The sequence below is a fragment of the Frieseomelitta varia genome, unplaced genomic scaffold, assembly GCF_011392965.1.
Source record: "Frieseomelitta varia isolate USP_RPSP 00005682 unplaced genomic scaffold, Fvar_1.2 scaffold_279, whole genome shotgun sequence".
NCBI lineage: Eukaryota > Metazoa > Arthropoda > Insecta > Hymenoptera > Apidae > Frieseomelitta > Frieseomelitta varia.
The window spans coordinates 310,037-325,202 of record NW_025110011.1 but is presented as its reverse complement, the minus strand read 5'-3'; the positions used below and the strand labels follow the sequence as shown (position 1 = coordinate 325,202).

At 36.5% G+C, this 15,166-nt stretch overlaps 1 protein-coding gene across 4 annotated transcripts in view; it reads left to right on the top strand.

The window, feature by feature from the left end:
* The first annotated feature begins 1,159 nt into the window (after positions 1-1,159).
* LOC122529150 (tubulin-specific chaperone cofactor E-like protein) overlaps positions 1,160-15,166 on the top strand; it is a 15,995-nt gene continuing 1,988 nt past the window's right edge. For 2 of the 4 annotated variants that reach the window (XM_043654966.1, XM_043654965.1), the window contains exons 1-3: positions 1,160-1,409; positions 11,836-12,849; positions 14,155-14,324. In XM_043654966.1, the coding sequence (XP_043510901.1) occupies positions 11,848-12,849; positions 14,155-14,324 (1,172 nt within the window). In that variant the 5' untranslated portion in view covers positions 1,160-1,409; positions 11,836-11,847. Of the gene's footprint in view, positions 1,410-1,438; positions 1,557-11,835; positions 12,850-14,154; positions 14,325-15,166 lie in introns of those variants that run through there. The other 2 variants (XM_043654963.1, XM_043654964.1) reach the window with 2 other exon arrangements.

Sequence of the window (15,166 nt, the reverse complement as noted above, 5' to 3'; positions counted from 1 at the left end):
GTATGTATGATCTGTAATTGTGATCTAATAGTAACCAATTGCGATGTATACAATGTGACAAAAAGAGAAAGAAAAGATGATCAAGGAGGACAAATTTGCTTCTTGATGCATATGTATTATAATTTCGCAAACACACACACACACACAGACACACACACACACATATATATACACACACACACAAAGTGGACAAGAAAATGACAACTTTCGAGAAAAATAGAAACAAGTGTAATACTGTTAGCTAATGGTATTATTGATAAATTATATGTATCAATAAATAATATAACATTGTTTAAGGGATGAAATTGGGTTAACGACGAGTTGACAAATCAATAAGAATCTCATTATCGAGTCGCACGTACATTTATCAATTCAGATTATATTGATACATCGTTCAATTTTTTTTCAAAAAAAAAAAAAAGAAAAGGAATTATTCATCTATCCAGCTTTCATTAAATTTTAATCCAATAATTGCTCATCATAGGCATCTTCATGATATCATCGAATTGTTTGATGCATTGATACACAAGTAGTGACGTATACCACATCACGTTGAATTATAAATTCACATTTCGCAACGTGCCTGTAAAGTTTTCTTTCCATCACGTTAATCAATTCCTTTTCCCTTGACATTGATCGCTCTCGATGCGTCTCATTGGAACAGTTTCATTGTGAATACATTTGATACCTATCAACGCTATAAGTAGAAGAAACGAAGTCTCATAAAGTACATATTAAAAGTTAAAAAGTACCATTAGTTATTAATCAAGAATGTCGTATACAAATGACTGATCATACATTCGTCAAATACTTTTTATTTATCATGCCGCCAAACGGAAAAAAAAGTAAAATCTCTTAAATTCTATGAGTACTATCACATATCACTATTAACAGTTTCGTATAAATAAATAATCATCACATATCATTCGAATATTTCCTGTTGACCACGTTTAATTCAACGGTAGAATATTGCAAGTGCGTACGATGCTGCGCGACGCTTCTCGCCCTCTTATTGGCAGAGTGCGCCAAGCCACGTGACGACCACGGGGACGCGCATGCGCAGTGAGGCGTGCGTTGTGCGGGAAGAGCGGATCGAGCTCCCGCCACCTCTATCGCGGTGACTAGTAGTGTAGCTCAGCTGTTTCTGTTTACTAAACAAAGGAGCCAGAAACCAGTTCAACGGTGGACGGCGAGCGGGACACGTTCGTGTGTCCGTCAGCGACACCACGCATCTTTTCTAACCCATTTTTTTTTTTTTTTGACCAACCGACAGACCGATCTCGCTACATGATCGTAGACGAAAATCGCGAGTGCATCTAACCAGGATATTTCTCCAGGGAGCCTCGTCGATTGCCAACTGACCGGATATCCGAACGATATCGGAGGACCAAAAGCAAAACGAGGAAACAGTGAGTCTGCCTACTCGTACAAAATAACAGTCTGTCGCACGCTTAGTGATCCTTGACCCGATTCTCTCGTGATATTCTTGTACTGCGTCTTCGTTCCGTTCTCATTCAGTCTTTCCAAACTCGTACCCGACGATCGATTCACGCCAGGTAACACGCTACTTGATTTATTTCGTTCCAGTTGTAGTACAAATGTTTCATTAATCCCCGTAACTAGAATCCGAGCTCGAGGTCCCCCCTGTTGCAAGATTCGGACGTGTTGCGCATTGAAAGACTGTACGATGTGTCAAAGGCATAATTGAGATGTAGGTAACTATAGCAGAATGTACATGGCGATCTCTTGTACGTTCTCTTCCGAGGTAATCATTTTTCTTCAAAGATTCCGAAGCAATCGTGCACTCGATGATAGATTCATGGTAATTTTGCTGCGACTTGCTCGAACCTTACATAATCATTATCAGCTGTGTACGCGCGCGCAATCTATTACGCTTCTGAATTGTGTGTTTTGACAGCTGTTAGCCTCGCATTTTCCGGTTTTATTCCGTCGTTTCGTTGTTCTCGCGTCATTTCTTTACTCAGTCCATTCGAGTTTCGATAAAAATCCAAGTGCAAATTCAATACATTGCATCGTGAAATTTGTTAAGGGCTGGTTTAGAATGCGTTAAGGAAAGGCCTGATTTATCGACACAGCGGAGGCAACGACATTGGTCACAGATTATAGGTGTCGTTTAGATATAATGTATTGTCTCAATAAAAATATATAAACGAAAGGTAATTAAGTCACCAGAAGTGAAGAGCAAATTAAAAGTTTCTTTATTAACCTTCAGAGTATATTTCACCAGACACTGAAGTCGAATGATAACAGCGTGAAAAATGATTGGACAAAGAGGAACTAATCGTGAGAATTGCGTCGTTTACTTGTCTACTAGTCTCAAGGCCAACGCAATTGAAAGGAACAGTACTTTATCACGTTCGTTCGGGCATAAGGAAGCGCGAAATTTATGCAGCATTTAAACGGCAGCGTTTCGAATGCAGATTTTACGCTACCAATTTCTCATTCCTTTGATTAACTCGTTGCCCTTCCTATTTGGAAATTATTAAAAGCTACGTATACGATTATCCCAAGACGAGAATTTCTTTTAATCGAAAAATACAACCATTTTGTAGTTTAAATACATTTTTCGATTAAAAACATTGAAAATTAATTAAAATCTGTAGCATGTAGTATGTATATACATACATATAATACAATATGTAGCATATAATTTTAAGAAGACAAACTAGGCAGCTAATGGATCAGTCATGTTTTTAATGCTTAATTTTTCTTGAAAAAAGATTCGTTCATCAACAAAATATACACGACTGAAAGCTTTCTAATTTCAATTGCATTGTGAAATCAATTAAACATTGGCGATAACGCGTCGTTGTGTTTTTGTGAAAAATTAGCCTCTTTGAATGAAAATCTCCGTTTGGAAGAATTCTATCAACTATTTTATCCGCTGTGCTTACGGAACACGCAAATTATGTAAACAAAGGCGATTCAACTCCACGAATAACGCCTGTGTAAAATATACGATTACAGCGAACGCGTTTCCACACCAAAAATATTTCTGTAAATAGATGATTAGAAAGCAGCGTGTTCAGTCATGCTTTATTTAATCAGTTTACGATCTTTTAATTCACTCTCAATTATCAGAAAGGCGAACTTGTCACGTAAAACATATCAATATTATCAGTATCAACGAACGTGTATATATCACGTGTGTATATGAACGAAAATATTTTTCCGTATTTAAAACGCTACGAAATGGGAAATGGTTAGCATATTTATATTCGTTGGTATAAAAATATCAATTTTGTTTCATTTTATTATCTTTCATCTATCGACAAATCTCCTAAAAATTTTTTTCCACGAATGATTTTTCCAAATAGACGAATAATCATTTTTTTTTTTTTTTTTCGTTATTTTACGTTAATAATGTTCTCGCTGAATGTGTTTTTATATCTTCAGTCGCCGTTTAAAATCGAAAAATTCCTTTACAGTGAAAAAGAAGACGAGGACAAAATGTACTAGAGTTTCGGAGAAAGTGAGATTCCGCTTATCGGGGAAGCTTCCAATTTGAAATGATCACGGAGATTCAGGGAGATTGTTTTGTTCACATTAAATTGTTGAGCCATGTCGTGCGAGCGACCAACCATCGTGAACCATCGCCGTCAGTTCAGAAGGGAGAGGCCCTGATACCAATGAAACGCGCATATACATACAAACTCTTGCACGACCGGTGTATCAATGTGTCTCTCTCTCTCTCTTTCTCTCTTTCTCGGTTTTCACACACACGTCGATAATTGCCGCTCACCGATGCGAGACACGCTCTTAAAAGCCGAGAAATGAACAAAGAATAGGTGCATTGCGCGCATAGAGTTTCCCAATCTCGTGCTTCAGCGTGTGTGTTACGATTCAAAAGAAAAAAAAAAAAGAATGATGATACTCCTTAATATTTTTTAATATTTTCTAGAAGGTGATGAGTAACGAAAGCGATTAAATATATCTTTATGATTCTTCTCGTTGACTAATTCAATTAACCTTGAATTATCTGTATGAATAATTATATAAAGTATTATTATCGTTTCAATGGTGAAAATACATATACACGTGGCAAATAAACGATTTAATAGGACAGAAAGAAAACGGGTTGGGAAACGCTGACGTGTATTCTCTTGACACTGCTTGGCACTGCGTGTGTTACACGATGCAGAGATAGATCTGCTAAGCGTATATCGTAAATACATTGATGTAGAGGTGTATTGCTGTAAGTGCGTGGCTGATATATCTATACACGTGCATAGTGCGGGCAGAATGAACGGCAACCTTGGGCAACCGAGTAATATTCCGAGAAGCGGGAGAGCATTTGCGCAGTATGTATACCACCAGCCAGCAGCGACTTTCGTCGATATTTCCTTCTACTAGCTTCGTTCTTTCTAGCTTTACTCTTTGAGCAAAGAATAGATCACCATCATCGATTTCCGCAGTAACTATTTGAGTATAGCCGAACACGATCTTATCTTTCTCTCTCTCTCTCTCTCTCTCTCTCTCTCTCTCTCTCTCTCTCTCTCTCTCTCTCTCTCTCTTCGTTACAAAAAAAAAAAGAAATTATACAATGTTTCATCTCTCATTTTTTATCNTCTCTCTCTCTCTCTCTCTCTCTCTCTCTCTCTCTCTCTCTCTCTCTCTCTCTCTCTCTCTCTCTCTCTCTCTCTTCGTTACAAAAAAAAAAAAGAAATTATACAATGTTTCATCTCTCATTTTTTATCCCGCCCCCGGCTAGAAAGTATCGTTCACCATTTATCATTTCACACCGCTTCAATGAAAATCATTGTGGAAAAGTTATGGGAGAAATGGAACCAATTTCGAGTTTGTTTCCGCTTCATATCTCTCGCGGTAACTTTCTAAGTCTTGAAAATTACCTGTCTAAACAGGAGGAAGTAATACGACTATTATTGGCTACAATTTATTCCTTGCGATATTCCTGTGCCTAAAACAGAGAAAAGGATCAAAGTAAATTGAAAGCGAAGCGTTTTGATTGACGCAGAGATTCGATTCTCAGTACATTTTGAAGTTCGATACCTTTCTCCTCGAAGCTAATCACTTGTTGGAATTCACGCGCGAAACGGTGCCTGTCTTTCCAACTGACCCACTACTCGGACAGCTTCTGCTTGACATTTCGTAATAGTCGTGTATATTTAGCCGTTACCACGTGTAGAGGTAACGCGCAAATTTCTCTAATATCCAGAGAGCAAACGGTTGTCAGCTGTTTTAGTTTAACTTATTAACGTCGTAATCGTTTTGTTCAGTATTTCCAGTATTTCGCGATATATTATATATATATATATATATATATATATATATATATATATAATGTTTTAATTTAATTCTTTTATTTTTAGTTAAAATTTTGAACACTTGAATTTCTGAATATTCGAATATGCATTGTTGAACATTTGAATGTTTAAATTCAATAAATTCTTCGTAGTTCTTACAGTCACCGCCAGAGGGACAAGATACGCACGCTGCGTCAGCACTTCAAATATCGTAAAGCTAACCTTTCTCTTTTTTTTTTTTAGACGGTTTTTGGTTTGCTCCTCAAACTCACTCCTTGCAATTCGTACGGTTAATTTTACGAGCGCAAATAAAATCAGGTACACATAAAATCATCGGCCCGAGGAGAAAGCAACGAGTGTTCGTATTTAGCATTGTTACCCCGCTCCGACTGTTAGACTAGTTAACAAACGAGTTGCGACTGCGTGATGCAACCCGAGGCATTGTGTATAACCTCACTAAAATCGGTTTGTATATTGGTTGCTAACTCGCGCGTTTCGTTGTACTTACTATCAAGATTTCAATATGAAATCATGCTTTTGAAAATTTCCTAACGATACAACGAATTATTTCCAGACTTTGATCGAACAAATGAGCCGTTCCTGACCTATGTTTCCTAATCCTGCCCGAAACGGAAATACCGCGAGGGATCTTCCCAAGCCATCCAAGGGTATCCAGTGATTAATTGCATCGACTTGTTGTTCCGATTCCCCGTGCAATCGTCAGCTATGGCAACGCGAAATCTTACGCACCACGTTCGCATTTAGGACGTTAGACTCGAATGCTTTAAGATCACACTTGAATCGAGGATCTTGAAAACATTCAGATTAAACGGTAACGTCTACGTTCAACTAACTATTATACTATTATAACTTTATAAATTTGCAACGCTTTAACGATTCAGAACCAGTATAATACCAGTCATCTATAGTATTGCAGAGATAAATACTTGAAGCAACTTTGACTCGTCCTCTACAGCTTCGATCCTCGTGATGTAACGTAACCAAAATATTCTATATCAATACGGACCGAAGATATAAAATCAATCTTGAGTATCCTCAACTATTCGTCAATTATATGCAGTATCTGTTAATTGCAATTATATCCAGGCTTGCCATATATATTCATCATTCATCGTGCTATCAAGAAAATAGTGTAGAAACTAGGAGAGAAACCGATTACGCTTTCTATATATCCCTTTGCCCTCGACAAATTTTTTTTGCATAAGCAATTTATATTTACTTCAAGTAAAATGACATGGCATTGGATAATAATTATTCAAATGATGTCCAGCACGAAATTTTGTTGACTGCATATCTTTCCAACATCGTGATGTCGTTTAAATCTAACCTCTTGCGCTGGAATGACGTGCCACGCACGTCGAGAATTTTTTGTTCCCAGAATTGCAATATTTCCTCAGTTTTAGGTATATTGAAATATAACTCGGGCAAAACAGATAATAAATTGATTACTTCTTAGTCATTTTTATCCAATGATGTACCACAATGAATTCGAAAGGAAGGCGAATTATTGTATACGGAAATTTGGTCACTCGTTATGGTCCGCAATCAGTTGCCAGCGCAAGTGGTCAAAGCAATGCGGATTTACTAAGAACAATAATATAACAGGAGTCGATGATACATAGTTTCAGTCCTTGGAAAAATAATATCGTCAGTTTTTTAAAAACAGCAAGCAGCAATAAGAAACCTAGTTTATGTGAATTATTCCAATGAAGTGTCAATTGACTTCGGGGCTGTCTTCGGGAAACTTCTTCCCCTGGAAATACCTTTTGTTGTTCATACGTCGTATATTTCACTCTAGGCGTCTGTTCAGATATCACACTATTATACGTCGCATCGTACAACACCAAATGTATGCGTAAAAATGAGGAGGTCCGAGGTGTTAGCTAGATTTAATTACGATGTCCCCTCAGAAGGTAGAATCGAGTGCAAATGATTAAAAGCGGTGTAATCTGTTCGAAAGCGACTCGAGCACATCGCTGGGTAAGCCTTAGCTTTAGCCACGTATTGTAGTGCACACCGCGTTGATTCTAGCGAGCTTCTCGCTGGCCGGAGAAAGTTAATTTCGCATGGCCGTTGAACCGATATCGCGATTACGTAGGGGAAGCCTACGGGGAGTATAATGCAACAACGACTATTATGCCGGTCCACTGCCGTGCGTCGAGCGTATCGCCGCGGACCTTTGTCCGCCACCGATTTTCCACGGGGATGAAACTGTTGCGTGCGTCCTCTCCCCTTCGTGAACAACGTCGGACAGACGGGACGCTAGTTTTCAGCTTCAGAACGTTGCCTCGCGATGGTAACGAGGTAAATTTGCCGTTAGAAAGCGCGAGTACGGCAACAGATACGAGTAGGATTGTTGGTATCCATCTCTCTCAGGGCAGTAGCGAACCACGGCTGAAACGTTTCGCGTTAAATGAAAACGACTCGCGAGTTGGCCGGTCTCCAACACACACAAACACACACACAGAGTTTTCCTTTCGGCCGCTGGCACGTCGGATCTCCGCCAAATTGACGCAACGTTTTCCTCCTGCTCGCCCCGTCGTCTCTCCGCGCGAGATATTCCGTAATCGTCCTCGTCGCAGTTCGTTGCACTTGTACGCTTTTAGTCTTTCCTTCTCTCCGCCTTTTCGAGTAGAAACTGCCGCATTCCATTTCACGGTTCCTATGCTTCTCCTTCTACCGTCGTTTTCCATTCCATTCCGCGTATCATCCTCCCTGTCGCGCAGATTCGACAGAGAGTTAATTCGACGGTAATTGAGAGTACAAATACGATCCGTGTCGTGGATTGCTCTTACGAAAGTGTTAGTTAATTTGAATAGTCGCGATTCACTGTACACTCGTAACGACCCATGTAATTCAGTGTTCGGTGAAAGTCTGCACGCGCTCCGATCGACGGTCGGTTGTAAAACGATTTCGTCAAACCTGCAGCGTAGACTGATAGATTCTACAGATTCTACGTAACCGTAGTATATACAAAAATAAATGTTGCTCTTTGTCGTGACTGGGAGCAGTCGATCAAATTTATTTATATCTAACGAACAGTTGGCAAAATTAATAGCATCAACTACTGCTTTTATCAACTAACTAAGCACAAGATAAAAGTTAGAACTGATTTTACACAATTGCAACAAGCGAGTGTCTAAATGTTAAACGAGTGGCAGTTGAAGAACAACTTGCTCTCAAACCTGCAGCATAGGCTATAGAATCGATTCTACGTAACTATAGTATATACAGTACAATCCTACTGTTCTTTGTTGTGACCAGTCGATCAAATTTATCTATATCTAACGAACAGTTGGCAAAATTAATAGCGTCAACTACTGCTTTTATCAACTAAGCACAAGATAAAAGTTAGAATTGATTTTACACAATTGCAACAAGCGAGTGTCCAAATGTTAAACAAGTGGTAGTTGAAGAACAACTTGCTCTCAAACGTGCAGTATAGGCTATAGAATCGATTCTACGTAACTATAGTATATACAGTACAATTCTACTGTTCTTTGTCGTGACTGGGACCAGTCGATCAAATTTACTCGCATCACTCAAACTCTATATGTTTATCTATATCTAATGAACAATTGGCAAAATTAATAGCGTCTACTGCTTAAGTATAAATGTTAGTTAGAATTGATTTTATACATTTGCAACAAGCAAGTGTCCAAATGTTAAACGTAACTAGTATATACAGTACCTATAGCTAATGAACAATTGGCAAAATCAATAGTGTCAACTACTGCTTGAGTATAAATATTAGTTAGAATTGATTTTATACATTTGCAACAAGCGAGTGTCCAAATGTTAAACGTAACTATAATATATACAGTATCTATATCTAATGAATAATTGGCAAAATTAATAGCGTCAATTACTGCTTTTAACTAAGCCCAAGATAAAAGTTTGAGAAATTGATTCTTTATATATATATACATTGATTTTATATCAAAAAGAGTTGATTTTATATATTTGCAACAAGCGAGTGGCCAAATGTTAAATACACAGTACTTATATCTAATGAACAATTAATAGCGTCAATTACTGCTTTTCTCAACTAACTAAGCCCAAGATAAAAGTTTGAGAATTGATTTATATATATATGTATGTATATATTTTTATTTCAGCCTCTTTGGCTTTGAAATTGACTTTGGTTTTTACATTGCACATTTCGCATTGCATTTACCCTAGTTTTTACATGTTATAATATTTACATAATATTTTTGTATCCTATTTTACTTTATCCTATACTTATATTTATCTTAACTATGCTGATTTATATATATATATATATATATATATATATATATATATATATATATATATATATATTAATTTTATATTAAAAAGAATTGATTTTATATATTTGCCACAAGCGAGTGTCCAAATGTTAAACGCAACTAGTATATACAGTACCTAATAATTCTAATGAATAATTGACAAAATTAATAGCGTCAATTACTGCTTTTCTCAACTAACTAAACCCAAGATAAAAGTTTTTTGAGAATTGATTTTATATATATATATATATATATATATATATATATATATATATATATTAATTTTATATTAAAAAGAATTTGTAACAAGCGAGCGTTAAAGAACAAATGTTAAACAAGCGAGTAGTTAAAGAACAACTTGCGTAAGTCGCTCAGACTATTTTATATCCCCGTTATATAAAATAGAACGATCGGAGCGCGTACCTTGTTCTTACAAGTTGCTCGTTGCATCGGTCGTCAAATTGTTCCGAGTGGCTCTCGATCGGCGGGGAACCAAGTTCGCGAAACGAACCTTTGTCCAAAGGGAGGTGGGGAATGAGTCGAATCTGAACTGCGTCGCGGATAGCGTGGGCGAAGCCCGTTCGCTCATAGAATCGTTTTCCAGCGACGACCAAGGGGACCAGTACCGGTTTCCCGTTTGCACAAAAAGACAATATCGCGACCTTAACGGATATGGTCAGACCAGATATTCCGCGTGTTCGACGTCGACCTCCGAGGGATCTGCTTTTTTTCCCTTGCCTCCTCTTTTTTTTTTTTTTTTTTTCTCTTCGTCCTTTCCCGGATAACAAAAGCCACCTTGTGCGTCGCCGCGCGCAGTGACAACTCTTTGTCCCCTTCTTTGTCGACCAATTTGATTCTCTCTCCTCGGATGTATGTTGACGATCGGGTCACGATGGCGTTTACGGTAGGACAGAGGGAGATGAGAGCAACGACGAGCGTGTGCCTGGAACAATGGTCGCGCTTGAGAATTTCTCGAGGATGATGAATAAGGGAAAAAATACGATAACGGAGGGGAAGTGAGAGAGTAAGTTCCAGAAAGTTGGGAAATTGAAGAGAAATTTTGAAACTTTACTTGATGCTAATGAAATTCTCCAAAGAATGAAAATTGTTTATTTACCAAAGTGTATGAAAGCGGGATTTCCCATGAGAGTTAGCATCTCGACTTGTTCGAAGGTTCATCTGACGCTTAAGAAGATAGAGTATACAATGTGAATTTTTGAATATTTGGGCCCTTGAACTTTTTGTGTTGACACTGAACGCTTCATGTTCAGATGACTTACGATTAATTTGCAGCTACCCTGGCGATCATTTCAAAAGATACTTATAAAATATTTATTTATGGTATTTATAAAGCATTAAAGCAATATAGTATAAATATATAAATATTTAATATGTATATATATACTAAAATATATAATAAATATACAAATATTTATTTATAGTATTTATAAAGTATTATAATATAGTATTTATAGTGTTTATAACATGGATACTTAATATTCAATTTTTCTGACAATCATAGATATTTCAAAAGATACTTGTAAAATATTTATTTATAGTATTTATAAAGTATTATAATATAGTATTTATAGTGTTTATAACATGGATACTTAATATTCAATTTTTCTGACAATCATAGATATTTCAAAAGATACTTGTAAAATATTTATTTATAGTATTTATAAAGTATTATAATATAGTATTTATAGTGTTTATAACATAGATACTTAATATTCAATTTTTCTGACAATCATAGATATTTTAAAAGATACTTATAAAATACTTATAAAATACTTATTTATAGCATTTATAAAGTATTATAATATACCCATATAAATACTATAAATATTCAGTATATATATACATATACTAAAATATATAATAAATATATAAGTATTTATAAATTATTATAATGTTTATAGTAATTATTTATGACATAGGTACTTTTCTGACGACCATAGATATTTCAAAAGATACCTGTAAAATATTTATTTATATCGTTTATAAAATATTATAACATAGTATAAATATTTGTTTGTAGTATTTGTGAATTATCATAAGTATTATAGTATTTGTAGCATTTATTTATAACATAAATACTACATTCAATAACTAACATTCAACCATTTTCAAAACCTTGCCACGAAGCACAATTGATCCACAATTTGGTGGAATTAAAAACGTTATTAATGTCAAATGCATGCAACGAGGTCTAAACACTGTGACAAAAGTCTAAAAGGTACGATAATCGGTTTCAGAATGCAGTAAACATGCCGTCGTTGCTGGAAGCGCTGGAGCTGAAGTACGGCAGTTCAACGACCGACTGTTCCCTCACCGACGAGGAGACGGAGTCGAGCTCGCCGAAGGCCGCCCTCTCGGTCAGCATTTTCATACCGAAGAAGTCACCCCGTCACACGGTGCCGGCGTTGCTCGTACTGCAGGACTGTGACATCGAGTCGGCCGGCAACGACGCGGAGAAGCTCCGAAGTAAATGCAAAAACGTGGAGGAGCTGGACCTAGCGCAGAACAAACTATCACAATGGACCGAGGTGTTCGGCATCCTGCAGCACATGCCGAAGATCAAGTTCGTCAACCTGAGTTTCAACTGTTTGGCCGAGGTGTTCGACATCAAGCACGGCAGCTACGATCTGTTGAAGAATCTGGTGTTGAACGGGACCAGGGTGACCTGGTCGACCGTTCAGGGATTGATCCGTCTGCTTCGTAACCTGGAGGAGCTGCATCTGTCCTTGAACGAGTACAAGACGGTGGATCTCGATTATCAGATGCCGGAGAGCAAGAACGTCTCGGTGAAGAAGCTTCACTTCACCGGGAATCCCGTTGAGGTGTGGAACGAGATCTCCAAACTGGGGTATATATTCCCGAATCTGGAGAGCCTCGTGCTGGCCGAGTGTCCGATAAGGTCGTTGGCCCTCGTAGACAATAGGAACTCGAACGAGGAGCCGTGTTCCAAGAATGAGCCGGAGAATCTGAGCGAGGACAATGAGAATATGAACAGTCTGGATACCGAGGAGAACACGTCGGTGGACGAGAAAGGGAACAGGATATTTAGCGAGGGGAAGGTGAACTACGACAGGTCCGAGTCAGAGTCGGAGTCCAGTGGAACGACCATCAGGTCATCTCACGACCCATTCAGAAAGCTTAGGTTCCTAAACTTGAACGGCACTTTGTTGTCCACGTGGGACGACGTGGAACGATTGGCCAGGTTCCCAGCACTTAAGTCTCTGAGGATTCAGGGCTGTCCTCTTTTCGAGGTAGGAGATCTCTTTCCCACCTGCTCGCGTGATCACGGGATATATATATATATATACCCCCGTTTATGACGATTAACACATTTGACTGGCCACTTGCATTGGCCATTTTAATTTTTGACACAGGATATTGTGAGATCTTTCTTAAACCGTGTTCACTTTTTTTTTAAAACAAAATTACTTTTATTGATATTTAGGTTTTTTTTTAACGCAATTTCGGTGTTACAAAATGAATTATACATGCAGACGCTTTGTCTGATTGTGAGTGAATTATCAGAAACGTTTGGAATAATCGTTTAAGTTCGCCATAATGTTTACGAACGGGAATGTATTTCTGGAACGGGCGAATCGACCGGTTGAAATGACCGAGGAGAGGAAGTTAGAAGAAGAACGAGCAGCAAAGAAGCCGCTAAGATGTAAAACCGTTAAGACAGCTTGTGATCTAGTATGCGCCACTTCGGACCAGTCCGTTTTAGCTGTATCGATGTAAACGTTGGCATCAAACCAACTAGTTTATATATATATATATATATATATATATATATATATATATATATATATATATATATGTGTGTAAAACTTTTGAAAGGAAGCTTTCCGCTAGATCATTCGCTGTAATTTTTGAAAACAAAAGTCGGGGGAATTAACTAGGCTTATCTTTCTCCAACTACTGTAATTTAAGGTGAATTTTATCTCGTTATTCACATGTATTGTAGCTTTAAGTAGGTTACACAGACCAAAGTAATCGATTGTAAATGTATTATGTATATATATGTAATTATATTAATAATTATAGTATATATAATATATACTATACTGCAATATACATAATAATGATAATATAATACACAATAATTATAATATAATAATATAATATAATAATAATATAATAATATAATAATAATAATAATATAATATAATAATAATAATAGTATAATACACAATATAATATAATAATAATATAATACAGAATATAATAATAATAATATAATACACAATAATGATAATATAATAATAATATAATACAGAATATAATATAATAATATAATACACAGTAATGATAATATAATATACTACAATATACATAATAATAGTAATATATATAATATATAATATACTACATATATATATATATATATATGTAGTATATGTAATTATATATATATGTAGTATATGTAATTAAATTTAGACAAAGCATTTTCAGAAATGTTACTGACTACTGTTGTAAGACTCGTCTGTTCAATTATTGTAATTGAACGCCCATCAAGAATGAAATCAGACGAATTGAAAGTTGCTGAACAATTGCAGAGTCCTCGAGAATACACGGAACACGAGAGGCGGCAGCTTTTGATCGCCAGGCTGCCAAATGTCGAGACATTGAACGGCGGCGGCGTGATATCCTTTCAGGAGCGCGAGGACGCCGAGAGGGCCTTCATTCGCTACTACATGGACAAGCCGGAAGCGGACAGGCCAGAAAGGTATAATTATTTCACACGATTCTCTACGACAGCGCTACGATCTTTATTTTACATTTAATTTACATTTAATTCCTGTTTCTCCATTTCTATTCCTTTCCCAATTTTCATTTCAATTCCTCGCTCACGTGTCACCATTTATTCCATTTTTGATCGAATGCTACTGAGCCATAGTGAGATAGAATCGTTACAAGAGTTGATAAAATAAAGAACAAAACGACTTTTAGAAGATATTTATGAAATACATTTGAGTAGTTGCAAGCTTCTTTTCTCTTAACAGAGAGTAGAAGTCAAATTGTACATGAGCTCATAAAAATTATGATATAAAGTGTACTTAAAATTATGATACAAAGTTCTGATATAAAGTGTACTTAAAATTATGATACAAAGTTTCTCGGTTTCCTAGTAAATCCAGAGTTTTCAATAGTGTATCCTCATTCATAATGTTTTATAGAACATTTTATATTCTTGAAAATCGCATCCAACATATTTTTTATGTTTTCAATTTAATCTTTTTCCATTTAGTATTTTTCAACCTCCTAAAAACCACATCCTTTAGATTGAATAGAATTATCATTATTTAAAAAAATCACTGTCTGAGCTAATCGAACACTGCTGCTTTAACAATAAATAATACAGCTCCTGTCTCATAATAAAATTTTGCTGCATAATGTTTTACTTCATATCAGTTTGTAGCACTTGAGCCACTTTCAAGTGAAAAATCTTTATCACTCTGTTAACCAGCTAATTTCCAGTGTAGAAACTCTCAGTGATTTCAGAGATGCATTAGTTACAGTTTGTTTAAAAATGAAATGATAACGGTAGATAAATGTAAATGTTAAAAA